Source organism: Channa argus, chromosome 11, assembly GCF_033026475.1.
Source record: "Channa argus isolate prfri chromosome 11, Channa argus male v1.0, whole genome shotgun sequence".
Lineage (NCBI taxonomy): Eukaryota > Metazoa > Chordata > Actinopteri > Anabantiformes > Channidae > Channa > Channa argus.
Genome location: NC_090207.1, coordinates 11,798,766 through 11,820,458, shown reverse-complemented (window position 1 = coordinate 11,820,458; position 21,693 = coordinate 11,798,766). Strand labels below are relative to the sequence as shown.

Below are 21,693 nucleotides of genomic sequence, written 5' to 3'. Positions count from 1 at the left end.
ACTGCGATTGGTGTGGAGGGCAAAGAACAGGTGGGGTTATCTTTGCAGTGAAGGAAGCAACAGAACAAGGCTGTGGGGGGGGAAAGGGAAAGTTATGGTAAGAGAGGATAAGCGTGGCAGAGGATAACGGGTGAGGATGTAAAAACGTGTTCATGAATATGTGGAGGAGGTAGAGGACACCTCTTCGATGTAATAATAAATATGAGAAAGAAAGACAGGAGAGGAACTGCTTAGAGGAATTATAGAAAAGTATGAAGGAAAGCACAGTGAAAGAGGAAAAAGCCGATGGAGAGAGACAAAGGGGAGGAGAGTTCAGAAGTTTTGTAGCTAAATATAGAAAATTGAGAAAAGCATAGGTTGTCATTGCACAGGGTTGAAGAAGAGGATAGATAAAATATACAAATCTGAAGATGCTGTAGACATGGAGTTTGCAGAGGAAAGGATGGCAAGAGCGGGAGATCCTAAAAAATCCATTCCTCCCTGAAATATAATGTGACATTTATGATGTGTACAAATCTGGAGCCTCTTACCAGTGCTTTAGGCAGAATCCTCACAAATGTTTGGCATTAATCAGAAGAGTGAGCTTACAGACTCGAGGTGCTTAAACAGGCTGGCTTTTCGCTTTAGAAGTATATTTGAGGGTTCAGTTCCTAAATGGTTTGATATCTTTACCCTTTCAACAAAATGAAAAATTAACATGTTCCTCCTCTTTTTTCCATCAGCTGTATTTATGCCATGTCTAAATTTTCTTTTTACTTATTCAGATTGTTTTCTATTTTCCTTTGCCTAAAAACAATTCTGAAATTGTTGAAGCCCACTTTACACTACAGCCCACTGTTTGCCCAAATACTGTATTTTACTTATGTATTTTACATTTTACTGAGACTTTTAATGTTTTTTTATCCTCATTTGATACAAAGTAAATGTAGTTCTCAAAATTAAATTCACCATCATACTTTATAAAATCTGTCTGCATCTCCATCTTACACACACAAATGCGTAGATACACAGCATTTCTACAAGAGTGCTAATGCTGTCCAAGCCTGGGCAAGTTAATGAGGATTAAATGTCACAAAGGGCCTCACATTTGAACAAGGAAGAATGTTGCGGGATAGTGAGTTGAGTGACGCTTAGGGAGATTGTACTATGAAGTGAAGGATGTATGAAAGAGGGGGGAGAGCGGAGAGGTGGGGGGGGGGGAGAATTGAGGGACAGGGGGTTGCAGAGAGAGGGAGTTGCAGATAAATGAAACAATGGGTAGAAGGGGAACAAGGACATCGTAAAGCAATGATGGAGAGCAATGCATAGGTGAAAGAGCTCTGCAAAGCAGAACAGGTGAACAAAGAGAATGGAGTAACAGCCGTATCAGACAGATGGAGAAAGAAATTAGGGAAAAGGTTAAAAGTTAGATGCAAGGTGAAGTGAAGAGTGGAACATTTTTTATATGAAAGTGAATATAGAGGAGCAGCGAAGTTATTATTACACAGAACCTGTCAAGGGTATAAACAGGTGCACTGAACATGCTGCACATTTTGGGTCATTTTAAAAGGTGCACTGCTATTACTCTAATTAACATTTACTTATACCTTGGCCAGGGCTTGGATATTCTGGAACATTTGGCTCTCAGCCACAAGCCCAACTGTTTTAAGATTTCAAGCAAGCCTAGCTGGACTGGAGCTGAGTCAGCTGTGGTTTTGAAATGAGCTGGACTTGGCCAGAACTGGCCAGCAGCTGACATGAAGGAGCTGGCTTGAAGAGAATTACAAAAATAAAAACGGCGGAGTCAATTGTCCACCCTCTACTTTGCTGGATATGCATTCAGGCTGATTCCAAATGCCTTTAGATGAATTGGTTATCTTCAAATTGTCTTCAGCTTGCTGGCTAATTCATGGAGACAGAAAACAAATCCTCCACCTACTCAAAGTATGTTTGTTTTTGTGGGAGGAAACAAAGCCCTGGATAACTACAGTAGGTCTCTGCAAAGGATTGAAAACAGTCAGGCTGAGTTCTGTCTACATAAGGGAAGGGGAAAAGGTAAGGCAGGCAGAGAGAGATAGCAGTGACCTTGGCAGCTTTGTGTGACAGAGGACTGGTGTGCTGCTGAACAATGACTAAAAATTCTCCTGGCTGCTCGCCTCTTTAACGATGGAGCAAATTAATTTACGTGCGTATAATGAAAAAATTGAGGTGAGGGGGCAGGAAGAAGAATGGGGAGGTTTGAAAAAAATGTAGGAGAGAGATTTTTGCTTGCACACATTTCAGTTTTGCACAGAGTTCTTTATTAATACACGTGGATAAACTCATCTCAGACATTGGTCATCCAGCAATCTCACACACACAATTCTACAGTTGTGCATTTCACATACATTTACACACTTCTTTAGTAAGTCTAAACACAACCAAAGCCATTTTAAAAGGCGTCTTCAGCTATTTTCTACTTGCTCTCTAAGACTCTAGTTTAGGGTGTAAATGTACAGTAATGCTTTTAAAACTCCCTCTGACTTCCTACATTAAAATATTTCTCCGGTTCTAAATGAAAAGCTCCCAATGATGAGAAACGTCACCTGGAGGAGTTTCTCTTCATTGGGGTTCAGATGATGTCAACAGGGGGAGCTCTGGAAAAGGAGGTTTACCATGATTACAAACTTCATAGTATGAGCAACAAGATGACATAATGTGAACTGAAGCTTGCTCCAAGTGTTTTCATCTGGAGGCATTTTTCAGCTAGAAGTAGAGTATTTTGATATAGGGAAGTTAATGAGAAGTCTAATGATATTTATGTACATCTGCTACCCAAAGTAGAACCAAAAGAAGCAAGTTCTAAGTCAGTGAAGGAATCCTTTAACATGGCCTCTGGCCTGCACAGAATTGGTTTTGCAAACCCAACAGGTTTTAACATAATTAAAATTTGCATACAAAATACGATTGTTTACTTGATGTGATGATATTACCATAGATTCATTCATGCATTAAAATCTCACACACAGAGGCTTAGTATGTTAACAGAGATTTACACACGTACACACACTAAATTAATTATTACTCTCTATACTTGATAGAAATGCATGACCATTGTCTATGAGCACATACAGTGTGTTATAGCTGTTTTAATATCGGTTGTTATCATATGCTCTGTTCTTCTGTGACCATTAATTTGTTCCCCCCCCCTTTTCTTCTCTTTCACACACACACACACACACACACTCATGCACATACATTAATTCTATGCTGTCCTACCAAGTGTCAAATCGCATTACCCTCTGGCTCTTACATCATTGCTATAAATTGTAAAGAAGAGCCTGTTGTGCGTTCCTGCATCTGTGTGTGTGTGTGTGTGTGTGTGTGTGTGTTTTCGGACATTTGACACCCATGACGATAACTTCCCCAGTTCATCATCATTGTCTCTCTGTGCTCCTGCCACATTGCTTTCATCATCACATTGAGACAGCAACTCTCAGGTCTAGCCTTGTCACAAATCAGCGATACATCACCCCCGCGTGTGTGTGTGTGTGTGTGTGTAGTCCCCTACACTCATCATTCTGGTTAGTCTGTCAGTGTTTCTGTCATATTACTATTGTCAGCTGCAACTTTAACAACAGGTGTTTGAGTTTGTTTGAAAAATAGAGGAACTGATCCCCCACAGTACTTGAGAGATTTCCAGAACTTGCATGAATGAGAGTAAAAAGCCAGGAGGTAGGTGGAGAGACACTGCCAGGTGGGATTTGGTGGAATTCATATCTATTTGACCTTAAAAAGGTAAAAACTGGATTACAAGAGAGTTTAGTTTAAACTGTTAACCATCATTTTTCCTGACCTCATCTGACGAGGTTGCCCCTGATCAAATCATTCATAACACTCAATCCCTCACACTTGCTGAATGCTTATCCCAAGAAGGAGCTGGCTTAATTACTGGGTCTTTATAGAGTGTGGGAACATAATAAGTCTGCTTTGGATGATGTGCCATTCTAATTTGTTCATTTAATAAGGAAATTGAGCTCTGTTTTATATGTTCAATAATGTGTCTTTGTCTGCATGAATACTATTATCTGATTTTACATAGCTTCTTGATATGAGCCCATTTTCTATAGCAGGCCAACTGGACTGAAGCTTCTAAAAACTATTATTGATATTTAAAATTATACGTTTTTTGGGTTTCATGGGTACTAAAATCAACCAGACATGAAAGCTCCAGGAAGACCTGCTTAGGCACATTTTAACTAATTACCCCATTATCTTCCTTTTATCTTTCCATCATTTGTTTCATGCATGTTTTGTTTAATGATGTTTTAGGTACTTTGATCGTTTGGATCAAGATTAAATATCAAAGAGCCTGTGATGATTCTAGGTATCGTTATGTTGCCTATTTAGCAAATGTAAAATCAAAGGAGAAAATGCTGAAAATAGTTTATGAAGAAGCTTTTCTTTTCTACATATTTGCTTCACCAGATCTTAAAAGTTATGAATACTAAAAAAGTAAAATTAATAACAAAAACTGTACACAAGATGTACAAACTAAGCAGTACAATGAAAGATCACAGAAAAAACTGTCATGGTAGATTTATCAGTTTCTTTGTGTTTCCTGGTTACTCCCTGTATCCTTCATCCATCCCAAGGGGTTATTTGGCAGTAAGGAAACAAACATGTTATTCATTTCCTCTTTATCAATGTGAACAAGCTAGAAATGAATTCCAAAGACTTGACCATTGGCAGACATTTGATCAATATCTCTCTACCAAACAATTTGGAGCCTCTACTTTTGGATGCAGCACCCATTCAAATTAAAGAGTGCTGTTGATGCTGCTGTTTTTTATGGCTGGTTTAGAAATAGCTTGGTGATTTAGTGCTGCTGCCCACATATTTTGTGTGTGTGTGTGTGTGTGTGTGTGTGTGTGTGTCAGGCTGTGCATGTACTGTACGTGTGCCTGCCCTTGGGATGTCTGTGTAAAGCAAGATTCAGTGCTTTTATTCCCTGGTTGATTTATGTAGTGACGTTTGCCTTTGTGCAGAATCATGTTACTGGAAAGAAGGAAGAGCATGGATCTTTTTTGTGCGAATCTACTGTGACCATTAATTTGTGTGTCTTTATTTGCTAATCAGCAAGCAGTAATGTTTTAGTAGGCAATGAACAGCAGATATTAACCCTTCTTCTTTTCCTTACTTTTTTCTTTCAGACATACATTGAATATACTGTAAATGACGGTTTTCTATTATACCAGAATAACAAAACACACAAATTTGTCAATTTATCACATACAGTACTTGTAGCTAATGAATCACTGCACTGGGGCAACAGCTATCAAAAAAATGGAAAACAATGAGCAGGTACCTCGGCACAAAGGAATATTAGCGGTAACATGGTAAAACTCCATTTTAACATCCTGTTAGGACTATTGTGTTCATTATACCCCGAAACACATGACTGGTGAGACTTCAAAAGAGTGAAAAGAACATACCACATACAAAGAGTGCTGTAAAGCACAGTGCAGCTTTTAACATATGTCTGGGAGTATGAGTGAGGTTACTATGGCAACTCCATTGTAGAAGCCAAGATTAAAGGAGCCATTGTAGTGTTTTTTCCTCTCCTCTCTGTGCATTTGTCCTCTAAACACAACTAAACATACTCTAGTCCCAGTGCCTCACAGAACAAATGTGTACAAATCCTTCCTCAGCAGTGTCATCTTCAAGTTCATTGGAACTTCATTCATAATTAATTTCTAATAGTTAATGAATCTCTGCATTTCATTCTATATCACTTTAGTCAGGCATATTTGTCTCGCCTCATCCATACTGCATGATTATAAAAACAACCAACACTCAATCAGTGGGAGGGTATTTACAGTTAACAAATGCCAATGGATCTAATTATTGAGGATACATATTTCAGGAGGCAGTTAGATGAAGAGGCAGTTAGCACACTGCTCCTGATCGCATTTAAACAGTAGTTAGGGTTGAATGTCCTTCACAAGCTCCAAGTGGATGTTGTCCACAAATTTATTAGTCAATTTGAATTTAAACATTTCAATTACATTATGACCTACACAGGGCATAAGCTACAATTACTTTCCTGTTAATTACACAGAAAACTGGGTTTTTCAGACATAGCCCTGAAAAGAGAATACCACCCTTATAACATCAACATGATATGCAGTATAATTGTACTATTGTACTATAATTGTTCTAAAGTACTGCATTGTGCGCTTCCAAGATACTGTAGCATATTTTCTTTACTGAGTGAAATTCACAACATAACCTTTGTGGTATTCGCACTAGACTTTACTCACTGAACTACACAGCACCAATTACAACCTCAGTCTTCTAAATATGGAACAAAACAGCCCTCAGCCAATATAGCCTGCCTGGTTATTAATGGAATTTGCAACCTGTGGCTTACACACACACACACACACACACACACACACACACACACACACACACACACACACACACACACACACACACACACACACACACACACAAATGCACATACTATACAATATGAGGCTTATTTTCTGGTCAGTGAAATACAGTTAGTAGTGCTTCAGTGCACTGGCTTACGCAATTAGAAGCCCAGTGGATTCAGGGGATAAGTGGAGTTGGAAAGAAAAGCCTGAAACGGAAGAAAAAAGAGAAAAAGATAACACATAGTTAATTGTGTGTAACAGACCAAAGCAAAGACCAAATCTCTACCAGCCAGTCAACGCCCCATGTTGTCTAATTCTTCTGTCTCGGCAACACTGCAGGTTGACATTTATTTTATGACTAATTTAGTATTAACTGCTGTGGTCTTTATCTGTCACTACAGAAGCTGGCGCTCACCAGTCTGTCCTTCTTCCATTTCACTTTGGGCAGCAACCATTTTGGATGAGTCAGTGGGCCCTTGGGCAATGTTAGACCATAGTGAAAAGAACAATGATGCTGACCCATTTCTCACTCATACAATTCTTAAGCTGGGTCCCAATTCAGAGACTAAAAACTTTATGTAGACATACCATGTCATCAATAAGCAAAGTTTTGCATTTATTACAGAATTATCTCTGGCCTAAAGTTCTAAGAATGCTCAGAACTTACCATTTGAGGATCCATACTTATATCTCCATATGTGCCACCACCCTGTTTTAAGACTAATAATAATAATAATATTATATATATAATAATAATATTAATGTTGAATTGTGTAATAATTTCCTCTTCTTCCTCCTTCTCTTTCAATAGGCGCTATCTTTGACGAGTCCGCACGGAAAGATGACGAAGTATTTCGCCTTGCTGTGGCAGATCTCAATTTGAACAATGAGATCTTGGAGACGGAGAAGATTACCATCTCTGTGGAATTCGTTGATGGTAATAACCCCTTCCAGGCTGTGCAAGAAGGTAGGATGATATTTATTCCTGGAGTTGAAAATATGTGCATGAGAACAGCCGTGGTCAGAACGAACACACGTTTCAAATCCAAATTTTCTCAAGACAAGGACATAAAACCTCCAAATATACAAACGTTTGCATCCTCTTATTTTAAAATGGCAAAAAGTTTATAACAAAGATTTTTTTTTTTTTTTAAGAAATTCACAATTAGGTAGAACAAATATTTTATATTCAAAATACACACTCTTTGACCATTTTATGTCAACATTGATTTCTTTGTGTATTCCCAATTTCCCTTTGACTGAGACAAGAAACAATTAACACTTGGGTTTTTGTTAGTTTTGGTTGTTTCAATGTTGTTAAAACATGGTTCTGTGTCATTCATCGTAAATGTTCATGAATGGTTTATTCAACATCAGTGCTTCCAAATACCAGTTGATCGATTTCACACATTTATATTTTTTTCAATGTGTATAAAACATAGGGGTATATGGGAGTGACGAGAATGGATAGGTTTAGGAATGAGTACATCAGAGCGACGGCTCGTGTTAGATGTTTTGGAGATAAAGTCAAAGAGGCCATATTGAGGTGGTTTGGACATGTTCAGAGGACAGACTGTGAATATATTGGTAGCAGGATGCTGAGGTTGGAGCTGCCAGGAATGTTAACTGGAATGTGAATAACTTTTTGAGATGCAGCAAGTGTGTCCCATTATACCAGATTTACTTTACATCCCAGCATTCTAAGGTAAAACTACATGTGCATAATTATAATTTTAATGGCTGTTTAGTTGCAGATTTTAGTTTTTGGACATGTAATCACTACCTGGATAATTTTCCAATGCAATGCATTTTTTTTAAATGGAGTAATAAATTAATTAAGGAAAAGTGAGTCACAAATAGGTGGTTGGGAAGAGTGGTGGTTGTATAATGCACAATTACAGTACGGATCCTAGTTTGACTAGAATTTCAATAGAGCCCCTGAATAAAATATAAATCCAAATGTATGCATAATATGGACTCGCCATATATAACTGCCATATATAGTATAACTTTACATTTTGTAATGTTCCACCATCACGAGTGTTGTCTAATTTGTCAGGTTGTTGTACAGAACTCCTGGACTTGTATCCCCCTCAACCTCTGTCTACTCTGCTGATTGGTCAGCTTGTAGAAGCCTGCTGGTGGGCCGAGCAGAGCATTGAGCCATGGATATATTGTGAGGGTGGGTGTGTGCACTGTGGGCATGCAGACGCAAAACAAAGGTCCTTATATGGACTGACAATGTAGTTGTCATTATATATAGGCCTGCCGGGGACTTTTTGGGAGGGTGCAAGGAAAGTCTCTGAAAACCTTTGTGAAATTCCCATGACAGAGTTAGACAGAGATTATTCACAAAGATTTAGTTTTTGTGTAATTTCTTGTGCATAGGGTCAGATCACATGTCTGGACTTTGTTATTGCTTAATTAGGCCACCGATCATCACTACAATTAAGTTACAAATAATTATTTCTAATTATTTCTAATACCATGGCCTATTTAAAGAATACATTTATTTGTAAATCATTCAAGCTTCATGTATTTATTTATTATTGGGCCTATTTTCCGCTAGCAGAAATCACTATACTGAAAAATCACTGGAAGTATTTTGTAGTCGTAGATGGTCAGAAGTTAATTGATCATTTGTGGACAGCACAAGGACTTACTTCCTCCCACATATTTAAAAACAGCAAAGAATAAATGCAAAATATGTCTGGCGACCAAGCAACTCCTAGTGACACATTGACTTAATCGCTGTGAGTATTATAATCGTGGAATACTGCAAATGTAAAAATCTGGGAACAACACAGTGGCATTGTCTATATGGCGAATGACTCACCTGACAACACAGAGGATGTGGCACAAACATTCTATTGAACTAAAGTGTGTGAGTGGCTAATTAGAGCAGTTGTTTTTGTGTTTGATAGTCACCCAAAAGCCTTTGTGAAGTATTATTTTCTTCTTGATGCTTTTTCAAAATGTCACTGTTGACTCATACTTGCATATATCTTCATTGCAGGAATAAATTGTTTCTGTAGAACATGAACCTTAAAAAAACCTTTAAAGGAGCCATGTAACTCATGCATTAAGGCAAAAACTGTTTTACAAGTAGAAATAAGCTAACTGGCTCATCACTACTTATTTTAGAATATTTAGGACTGAAACAACTTCTGGTCATATGAACCAGTATCAATGACTAAAGTAACATATAGCATTGAGTGCAACTTACTAATAGAGAACTACCAAGTGAAATGGGATGATATACTGAATATCGCCCAAATATCCATGTGTGTGAGCCATTACTCGCTAGCTTCCTTCATCTAGTTAATTCATTCAGAATAAAAAGTGAATTCTGCAAGATAATAAAGGTACAAACAATATAAAAGACAGTAATTGCATATTGATTCAACTGCACATTGTTCATGTGCTTTTCACTCCTCTCATTTGAAATTATGCCATTTCCATGGAATCAACATCAAGTTCTTCAGGGAGCAGTATCCCACAGTTCTGTACATATAGTAATGTGTTTGTATTTGCTTAAAACAAAGCTGATCAACTACGATCCAAGTACCTCTAGTTATTCTTAGTTATGTACGATATATGAGTAAATTAGTACATTTTCCAGGAGGAAAGCAGGAGAGGTCCTCCTGCTTAGCCTCTTCCTCTCACCAACTGTTTAATTACAATTACATATAATGATGTTTCTTTAGCCTCTATATAAAATAAGGCATGTCAGAGATACAGCACACTCGAAAGCATGGATTTCCAAGAGCACATTGGTAACCTAGCTGGTTCACAGTACCACAGGAACAAAACTCAAACCACTTTTCAGATCGCTAAACTGAGCTGTTATGAGCAAGATAAATGAGCCACTACCACACGACAAAATCGTGAGTGCTAAATAAACTCGGAGAGTATAAAGTTAACGGAGTTGTGCTCTGGTATCTAAACAAATGCCTCTGAGTAAATTTACTTTATTATTTTCAGAATTTGATCTACAGTAACCTAACCTTGAATAATAAAGTCTTTCTAGAGATAGATCTGCTTCTTTATATATTATTTTATTTACTTAAGTAATTAGAAAGGTTTTCATGCTTGTAGTAATGCAGCACATAGAGAGATTTTTGTTTGGCTACTTAAGTGCAAGAATATTCCTGTAATATATGGCTCAACTTGACAAAAAAAAAACAAAAAAAACACACAGTATCCTTGAATTAACTATCAGATGATAGGCACACTGTGGTCATAAAGCGATGGACATGGTCAGTACCCACATGCAGGTAGGCCGTGACATTTAAATGATGCTCATTTCGCACTAAGGAGCTCAAAGTGTGTCAAGGAAATGTGATTGTGAGTGCGAATGGGTGAATAAGAAGCAGTGTAAAGCGCTTTTAGTGCCAAAAGGTAGAAAAGCACTATATAAGCACAGACCCATTTGTTTACGTCAAATTCTAACCCTACCATTTGAATGTCGCAGCAGAATCGAGACTTGTCAAACCAGCCAGTGTTTTTCCAAACTTCCCTTTAGGGAGCCGTTGGCAAAAGTGGCACCTGGTGTGAACTTTTGCGGCTGGAGCCCATCTGCTTTTAGGATCGAAGTGTAGTGTGTTGAGAGATGCTCTTCTATCAAATGGTTCTGAGTTACTGTAGCCTTCTTATCGGCTTGAACCCATCTGGCCATTCTCTTCTGCCCTCAACAAAGTATTTTCACTCAGAACTGCTGCTCCACATTATGATAATGCTTTGTGAGTCATCAGTGCTGAGGAAATCCAAACAGTTGACGATGGTTTGCATGCGCTTTATGTTGATGAGCTGTTGCCTGGTTTCAGTGGCGGGCTCAAGCTGTCTTAGGGGGCAGGCATGAGAAATCTAAAGTGCACCTGATGTTCACAAAGAGCATGTGTAAACATGTGCATGTGTGAACTATACTTTTTTGACACGTGTTGCTTCTATCAAATTCAAATGAGCTAATATTTGGCATGAAATAGAAAAATGTCTGTTTCAACATCTGATATGTTGTTGTCTATTGTGAATAAAATATGGTTTGGTGAGATTTTCCAACCATTGCATTCTGTTTTTATTTACTTTTTCTTCCCATCCCTATTTGAATTGGGGTTGCATATGGCTTAATTGTGTTATGGGGACTTTTTCAGGGCACTTTGTTATGTTTGCTCTACTGTGCGGGAACCTCAGAGAAGATTTTAATGCATATGTGGCACTTTGGGGGCAACTAAAATGCCCTTTGGTTTTATTTTAGTGTGACAATTTCTTTCCTTTCCTTTTGATTATTTTTGTCCTGCTCTTGTATACAGCTATGCATCGCATATGAGGGGTGGACAATGGTATAGGGCACCACTGCTGCAGACTGGCCATTTGCAGAAATCCTTTGTATGCTACCAGATACTAGATTAGAATTCCTGTGTACAACAATTCACACTGAATTAAATTAACCACTTAAACAATATACTATACATAAACATATATAGGTGACAAACATGCAAAGTCGAAGGCTCTTTGTGTCATGGCAGGATACACATTTCTTCATAAAGATAAACACATAAATAAATTATGGTTAACAATGAATAAATGAAACAAAAGAAAAATACTTTCATTATAAAACCACTTAATATTAATATTCTACTAGTGATTTCACATCTCTTAGCAGAGTTTCTCCAAAAACCCTAAACCAATGCATTTAAAGAGGCAAGATGAAAAAAAAGACACAACTTAGTATGCCTTCAATGATTTAATTAACTGATAATCAAATACAACATCCCCCTGTATTAACACTCATGCATGTACTTAAATAAACACACACACACACACACACACACACACACAGACGCACACACACACTCAAAACATTATATTAGCCTTGGCTTAGAAAGTGAAAGGTAACAAAGTATATACACATGTGAGCTTATTTGTTTGAAACAGGAAGCTGGCTGCATGTCTGTAGCCAACAATGGTGGCCAGTGTGTTATTTCTTTTCAAGAGGTTAGATTACAGGACCTTGTGCTGATGTACTACATGTGCATGTATGATTGTTCTCCTCTAAGAGCCTTTTAAAGCTGTTCTGTTGATATAAGGGGTTGGAAGTGCAGTGTTGTTTGGTATTCAGACTGTAATCCTTTGAAGCTCCAATCTGAGTAGTTCTATTATCTGGGCTCCGTGTGCATGTAGGCTAAACGTCTTTTCGTTTCTTCCTTCTTCAAGTTGAGGACAGTGAGCACCCTGCATCTCAAGTGTCTTATTTAGAATATCAGCATTGTGTGAAATAAAGACAGTGAGTAAAATGAAATGTGACAGCACAGCAGGAGATACCATTTGAGCACTTGCTCTTTGACCAGGCAGACTGAGCAAACAGCATGTTCCTGGATCCTCTAATATATGTCATTTTCTGTCTTTTTGCAGTTCTTAGATTTTTAGGATTTCCTACATTGGTTTGGTCTGTAACTTCCGTTTTGTTTCGTTTTTTGGAAGTGTAGGAAATCAGTTTTTGCTGAGTGCACATGCTTTTGTTTTTTTTTAGCAATCTCATACATCACATTCATAAACATAGACACAGTCACAACTTGGAGCTGCCAGATACATAATACTGTTGGCTGCAAAAGAAAGCTCAACAGGGAAAGCTTCTCAAGAGCATACATTTTCTATTGACTGTACAGGATTTATTAAAGACAGATGATGATACCCATTCATTTATTCTGCTTGGAACTTCAACCAGTTACTTTTCAATGGCAAACGGGCTTCGCTTTTCTCTCTTTTCTTTGCTTCTTTCATCCATGACTGATTAAACTCCAACAGTCCTGCAGGCCTCCAAGTCCCTCAGTCTGTTTACTGGTCTGTCCAGATTTGTGGGTGGTACAAGGAATACTTCCCTGTCTCCCTGTCTTCCTGCCTTCTTGTTCCTGAACAGACCGCCTAACTCATTTCCTTGCCAGTCTGCCTGCTGGTCATTCTGTTTTCCCGTCTGTTTGTTTAGTTAGCTGGCTGATGGGGTGATTGCCTGTCTCCCTATCTGCCCATCTATCTGTGTATTTGTATAGCTAACTGCTAACTTGGCTGGCAAATCCATTGTCTTTCACCTCAGTCAATCTATAATGTAACATGGGATCAGTCTGTGCCATTTTAAGTAAAAAATACGATTAATCTTAGTAGAAATGGAATATGGTATTCATAATTATGTTTATAGTAGTGTTTGATCACCTACAGTAGCCCAGTGGACAAACCATACTCTGGCCCTTGAGGGCAGTTTGCGTTCTCAAGTTAAAGTAGCACCTTCAATTTGGTGATGCTACAGCATTGCTTCTATCCAGTCTAGTATCCAGAAATAATTTTAATAACTGAATAAATTTCAAACTTACAGGTTATATGTAATTAACGATCTTTTAAAAAACAAACACAATGTAAATCTAGGTTGGCGTTAAGCAAAACGAACAGCACTGAGGCAGAAATATAGAAATTACACGACAAAATAGCAAATCCACTGTGAATCATGCTTCTAATTAATTTTGTGCATGCTATGGCTCTGTGAACATTTGCTCACTGCCACAATTAGTGTTGGAATAATTGTGCTTAATTTAACTTGTATTTAAAATAAGCCACAGCTACAAAACACTCAGATCACTACATTAACGTTTTTACAGAACTTGATATTTGTTGATTGTACCAGCAGACCTACCACAGATACAAATACACCGTCATACTTAACCAGGTGATTTTTACACATCGTCCACCTGCCATGCAATAATCCATAGCAGGTTATTATCCATAGATTAGAAATGCTCTTGATTTCCTCTCATGTTTGTCTGTGCGGAAACATACACTGCATTGGGATGAACTTCCTTTGCTGGGGGCATTTTTCAGCCAGAAGTAGAGAGAGATTCTAATGTAGACAAGTCAAAGGAAACTTTAATGGCATTTATTTACATGTACTAACCAAACTAGACCCCAATAACTTTACAACATGACCATGCCATGACTGTATTCTCACTCATGTTTGGGGACGAAGGGGTTTCAGGTGAGTGCAATCTGCTATCTCCATGCTAGATGCCACTTAATTTTACACACTGCAGCTTTTGGGGTCAATTAATGATTGCTATAGCTAATCATTTGTAAATGATCAGGACACGCTGTGGTCAGTGCTATGATTAATGGCAGCTTTCGCGGCAGTTTTTCATTAAGGGCTTGACTTGCATATATGAAAGATAAAACTAGAAGTTCAACAGCTGCTCACATAACTATAAATCCAGTGAATGTATATATAATTTCCCATTGTTTTGCATGATCTTAAAATACAAGGTAATTAATGATTAAAGAAACTTTTAAGATTGTACCTCGTTTGTTACCACACGAAGTTTGGAGAACACCAGGGAGAGAGTTTATTTAAACAACAGTAATCAATTGTGTTGAATAACTAACTTTACCAGCAGAAGTACTGAATTTGTCTCTAATATTGGGAAAGTAGTATGTACAGTGCTAACAAAGTAAATCAACATTGAATTTCTACATTTTTGTTTAGCAGTTTATTACATAATAATGTATGGTTATTATAAACTCCCATGGCACACCTAGATTTGCCTCACAGCACACCATTTGGCAACCATTGCCCTAGACACAGTGACCACGGTGTGGTCTGCCCTCTGCCCTCTATTTAAAAAAAATTAAAAAATTACAAAAAGGCTTCGTAGCCATTCAGCAAAAGGTGCATCACAATCTCTAACCACGTCTCTAACAATGTGGAGTATATTTCCATAAAGCCATTCAGACTTTAACTTAAAAGAGAATTATCTGTTTTAATGGTTTATCCAAGTGATTTACTGTGCTGTCTGCCCTGAGCTGTGTGTGTGTGTGTGTGTTTGTGTTCAGAATTGTCTCTAGAGTGTGTATGGGCTTGGATTAAATATCATGCCCTCCCTGTCTTCCTCCTGCATGGTACTTAATTGAGAATTTGCTCCTGTTACTATATCCAGTCCATACACTGTGTCCCCCCCCATCTCCATGGTAACCGTACCAGACATTACTTGGGAATCGGTGGCGTTTCATTTGTTTGCATGCATGTCGATGTGTGCCGATTCATGTCTGCATCGATTAAAGTGATGACTCACATAATTGGATAACAGTCTATGGAAAGGTGGGGCGAGGCAACGGAGAGTGGGATGAGACCACACGAGAGAGAACTCAATCGCTATTTCATCTTATTTTTAATCTCAGTCTTGACACACAGGGTACAGTTATATTGGCAATATGCATGCACTGCCACAAATGCAGATTAAAAAAGAAAACAAAAGGCCTTCGTTAGAAAGTCTACAGATTGAAAACTACAGTTTTGACAGTTCCTTCCAGTATCTGAGTACCTGTTAGTATATTGCTAGGAATCTGAAAGTCACCATCACAATAAGGCACATATGTTTCACTTAACGAAGAAATGCTCTAAGGAGTATTCCCTTAACTACTCTAATCACACATTACACATTGTAAACAGCTGCACTAAATCAAGGGCAAAGCTTCAAAAACCGATTCTTGTGGTTTATAGGGAAAAGAAACTTTTGCAATAAGAACCCATTAACACGTCAAGTACTAACCTGCCAGGTGGTACTGGAACAATTTGTTGCGTAATTGTTTAGTCAATAGAATTAAAATAATTTTTATTGGAGTTATTTATCAACATAAATTGCCAAACATTTGCTGGTTCTGCCTCCCCGGATGTAAAGATTTGTTGTTTTTATTACAACATTAGATTGTTTTAGATCGTGTTCGTGCTGCACTTGGCTGTTGAGAAGATTCAGCACCATGGACAGCACCACACATCAAACCAAAGCTCACCTTAGGCATCAGAAAATTGCTGCAGTGAAAATGCTTTGGTGGCAGGGAAGATTAATAACAGGAACTGCTAATGCAAAATGGGATGTGTATGAAAATGATAATAAAAATGCTCCATCTTCTTAAGTTCTTAATTAAAGTTTCTGTGGATTAGAGCGACTGAAGTTTATATTTAGAAGATTTGTTGTCTTTTCAATTTATCTTTTCTGACATGGTGGAACTCATTTTGATTCACACGAAACAATGTGGTACAGTGCTAAAGTCAGCATGAAGCAAATGCCTCAAGGCTGTGAGTAAAACTTGACTGCTAGAGTGTTGTGAGAATAACCGAACCAGACTCCCAAATGATGAACAGTGATGTCGATGAACGTGTGGTGATCATGGAAGCAAATTACCAAAATACCAAACATCATACTAAAAAGACGTGGCCTTTTTAAAAATACAATTTAAAACATGCACCTCATCTTGAATATTATTTATTATTAAGTTCACTGATGATAATTCTCTCAAACTCTCTCTCTCCTCATCTATGTTTGTATGAGAATTTTCATCCGGAAAACAAGAGATGAGAACTTCAGTTTTTAAATCAAAGCATTTAGAACTTCTTCTCAGAATAACATTATGTTAGATTGTCTTCCCTGCTCATAAAACAGTAATGTGCCATTTAAGATTTAGAAGACAGCCTTCCTCTGATGGAGCCTCAGTCTGTAACCCAAACATAAACAAAACAAATTGAAGATATATATTTACCACTGAACAGTACTGTAATAGAATTACAAAAAAAGTGTTTTTTTAGTCGCAGTTGATTATAATTCCCTGCTGTTTCATGTGTTCAAGAGTTTAATGTGGCTAAAATTTACATAAAGCCGTATGTCTTGATTCCCAGTGGCACCTGCACTGATCTTTTTCATTACGCAGAATCATGTCTTAAAATAATAATTATTTAATGCAGGTTAAAAATACCTTAATTGAGATGCCTAAGTGAAACTTTAGATTTGGACTGTGCTGTACTCATTATAGGTGTTAACTGCTTCTCTCAGAGGAAGAGAAAAGAAAAAGGCTCTTGTAAAGCTTTTCTCCTGTCCTGTACTAAACCTTACCCTTATTTGAAATGCAGTATTTTTATCCAATTCCCTGTGATGAATCTGTGGGCTTGAACATGAATGTTTCATCAGCATTTTTCATTTACTTTTAATTAACACAACAAGGATTCAGTCTCCTCCAGTGACATGACTCAGAGGACACATTCAGACTTAACTTCTGGCTTGGCTCTGAAGAAATGGTTTTGTGCTGGGCTGTTATAGGTTTGAAAGGGTAGATTGAAGTTGGAGTGTTAATAGACTGCTTCTGTTTAAGTACTGACTTCACTTTAGCACGGCCTGGCCTAACTTTAAAACAAATGCCCTCCTCAAGTATGTATGGTTTCACATGATATTGATTATTTTGTTCATTTGTTCAGAAGTCTGTGTTGTGGACATTGTTATGTGACCCTTAATTAATTATTGCACTAGTCTATAATAATACAAAGAATGTCCTTTATTAAAAAATTGCTGTGACATGTCAAAATGCTCAGATTTGCAAAGTCGTAAGGGAGACCAAAGCATTTAGAACTTTTTTTTTTTTAGCTACACTGTAGCCTTTTCAGGCTTCGTTAAAACAATCTGGGTTCTTATAGGTCTAGTATTCTTCATAATATGTAATCTTTGTCTATGCTTTGAATGAAAATTGATTAGTCTCTTCAGTGCAATGCTTACACACTCAAACCCTGGTTGACGGCAGACTCTTGTTCTGTGGTAGCACTTTAAAAGTAAGGTTAATTTTATGGTCAAACACCAAAGCATCTCTAGTGATGTAGAGTGATTACTCCCTTTTAGAAATGATTTCTTAAAATCAGCCTGGTTGGCTAATCAGTATCAGTCATACAGTAGATGCACTTACTGTACAGTAGCTGTGTTTTTGTGCATTTATGTAACAACAAAAAGCACCAAAACCATCTTTTAGGTCATCAAGCGTCTCTTCCTTTGTCCCTCCTGACCCTTCTCGCTTTCTATTTCCTCACACTACAGACCTACGATGCACTAAAATTAACTACCATGGAAACTGGGGCCTGAATTGTTTTGTCATATGCCCCATTCACCGTCCTTGCCTCCCTTCTCTGTCCATCCTCTAAATCTTTGCTTCTTCTTTTTGTGATGTAAGTGCACAGAGCAGTCTCATTAGCTGCCATAAAGACCAAAGACATCTCATTCTCTAAGGCTGTTCCATCACTCATTGCCTGGAAGCTCTCCTCCTGCTGCCATCTTCCCTTCATTTGTCCATTTATCTAACTACCTAACAAACAACTGTACACACAGTCAAAGACACACACACACACACACACACACACACACACACACACACACACACACACACACACACACACACACACACACACACACACACACACACAGGAACAACCAAATGCTTTAATACTGTTTTTTTTCTCTTTTTGATGCATTGACATTGCTTTTCTTAGACTACTCCACTACCCTTTTTCTTTATGCTTTGTGCAATAGTCATGGCTAAATTGCAAAGATATTAACCCCTCTGTTGTTTCAGCTTCATACATTTTCATCCATATTTTTCTCATCTCATTTTCTGCCCGCATCTTTTTCCCTTTTAGTCTTTCTCTATTCAGTGATAAATTGTAACAATTCAGTTAACCTCCTCTCTAATCGGGGGTGTCGGGGGTTGTTGCTTGGGGGGTTTGAGGGTGTTGTATCCATGGCAACCCTGACATTTTACAAGAGGCAATATGATGCTGTTTTGTGTTTGTGCATGTGTGTGGAGTCCAGCAGCTGACAGCTGGGGGCAAACCAGATCTAACCAGACATTTAGGGCTTTGAATAATGTTGTGTGTGTGTGTTTGTTTGACATCCTAGTTATGTGTGCTCATTTGGGGGTAGGTCTCTTGATTGGTTGCTAGATAGAAAGTGTCATTTGATTTGAAGTCAGAAGTGCATCTCTATTGAAAGGTTTCCTTCCTGCCCCCACTGAGCATTGACCAGTGCACATACACTCGCTCTCTCTTTCTAACTCTCTTTGTGTCGGTCTGTATGGCTGCTCGACAGCCAGCTTCCCCTCTCTAAATGCACAAAGAAAGTCCTTCACAAGATGGAAAAAGATTACCATGAAATTATTTTTGTTGTGGCATCTCTTTTTTTTTTTAGCAGTAGTGTTCTTCGACTAAAAAAAACTACTTTTTTTTTCTTTTTCTTTTTTTTTTTTTTTTTGAATGATTTTGTTCCCTTTCAGATTCCAAGTGAAGCACTTCCTTTAAATTCCATTTCAAAGATTGTCGAAGCGGGCGAGAAAGCACACAGACTTTGAGGAGTGAGATTTTTTCTTCCCTCCTCCTCACATAGTGCACCATGGAAAATAAACTACCATGAGATGATGTTGATGTCTCTGTACTTACATGGATATGAATAAGCCCAAATACCTTTAGTGTACATGCACAAGGCAGCACCAATGTCACTGTCAGATGTCACAGTTTCCCCTTCTCATATTGTTACGGTGTTAAACACAATCAACTGAAAATGACTAAAAATGGGTTCCGGCAATTCAGGGAATAATTTTCCTGTTTTTAAACCCAATAGCGTTGCTTTTATTTCACTAGTTGTACATGGCTATCATACATAGCTTGTTGATCTACACTTTGATCTAGCTAACTTTGATTTAAATATAATGTACAGTTTGGATTAGGGAATAAAAGAGTTTTATGGTATCTCTGAATTGCATTTTATATTTTGTATTTAAAAAAAAGACGGTTGTGAAAATTTTTGCTTGAGTGACTAAAGTGTAAAAAGCAGCACAATTGTACAATTGACAGAACACACACATCACTTTCGTTCATTGAAACAAGCAAAAAATTCAAGAGCTGTGGGTTAAAAATGGCAGAGAAATTACAGCCTAACTCAACCACGGAGAGACTTGTACTGGATAAATCTGAAAAGCCCTGTTTTAGAAATTCCAGTTGTGAAACCTCCACATATAGGTGTATGCAACACTAGCACTAGCAGCATGGGGGCACATCTCAAAAATAGGCTATGCCAAGATTAATGTAGATCTTTTAAAATAAAATACAAAAATAAATATACAATTTGTTTAAATGTATCTCTTAAGCATAATATCTTGAGCATAATATAACAAAATAGATAATCAACGTATGGTTTTTAAGAATAAATATGATATTTTAGGCCTTTTTTGTGACAACCATATTGTGAAGGAGTAGATGTCAAAAATCAAACAAAATCTTCCTAAGTGATAATTTGGTACATAAGAAAACTGTCTATTGAAAAAAAGTACGTGGTCTTATCATATGTTAAGAAATTATGGCCTTTGATAACACATCTGAGGTGACACAGAGAGCTTCATCAAGAACCCAAGCCTTCTCCTCCTCACTGGCCTTTTAATCGCATCAGTTTGACAGCTATCTGAATATGGCATAGCTTCATCACATACAGTAATAACAACTCAGTAGTGAGGTACAAACTCACACTACACTATATTACACCTGAACACTCGTTTAGATTCAGTTCCTTTAAACTGATGTATCCACACTGCAAATTAAGTAAACACAATTTATTTTTAACATGTTATAGTAATACAATGAACAAGAATAAATCATGTTTAGTCATGTTAAATGATTTATTCTTGTTCAAACATGCTCAAAGTAAATTGTTTACTTGATGTGATCAGACCAGATCCAGAATAGATGGGCCTTAATATTTTTTGAGTGCATGTGATCATATGCCAAGTAAGAACAAACCCCTCCCCAAAGACACACACACACACACACACACACACACACACACACACACACACACACACACACACACACACACACACACACACACACACACACACACACACAAACACACCCACTCTTAAACACACACACGCAAACACACACATACACTATTTGCAGTTATTGCATAGGAAAAAAAGATCTGTTTTGCCACTTGTTTCCCTTATCTCTTTTTTCACTGTGTCCTCTGAGTTTTACACTTGTCACCCCATCACAAGGAAAATTATTACATACTTCCCTTTGGTTGATGGTTGACGCCCAATTGACAGGCTGTCAGTCAGCCCACTGGGTTACCATAGTGATAGCTCAAACTACTGTTTCTCCTTGACAAATGGGTGATGTGTGTAAATCACCTGGGTGAGACTGGTTGAGAGACGCAGACACACAGACACACACAAATAAGGAAGTTTCAGGGTCAAACAGTTGAATGTGAAAAGGAATGAGCTATGGGAAGCACTAAAATGAAATGCTCAGCACAGTGGCACCAGGCTTAGCCAAGTACATAAAGAGGTAGAAAGCAAGAGAAAGAAAAGGATGCAAAGGGATAAAATAAGAGAGTGAGATGCAGTGGGAAAAATAGAAGAAAACGAGACAAGTCTTATCCTTTGTGATGTGGAGAGG

General features: G+C 37.8%; 1 protein-coding gene across 3 annotated transcripts in view; it reads left to right on the top strand.

The window, feature by feature from the left end:
• grid2 (glutamate receptor, ionotropic, delta 2) overlaps window positions 1-21,693 on the top strand; it is a 443,522-nt gene that overhangs the window by 66,733 nt on the left and 355,096 nt on the right. For all 3 annotated transcript variants that reach the window (XR_010915583.1, XM_067521709.1, XM_067521711.1), the window contains exon 2: window positions 7,213-7,368. Coding sequence is in view for 2 of the 3 variants with exons in the window: in XM_067521709.1 (XP_067377810.1) it covers window positions 7,213-7,368 (156 nt within the window). In the remaining variant the exon portion in view is untranslated. The remainder of the gene's footprint in view (window positions 1-7,212; window positions 7,369-21,693) is intronic.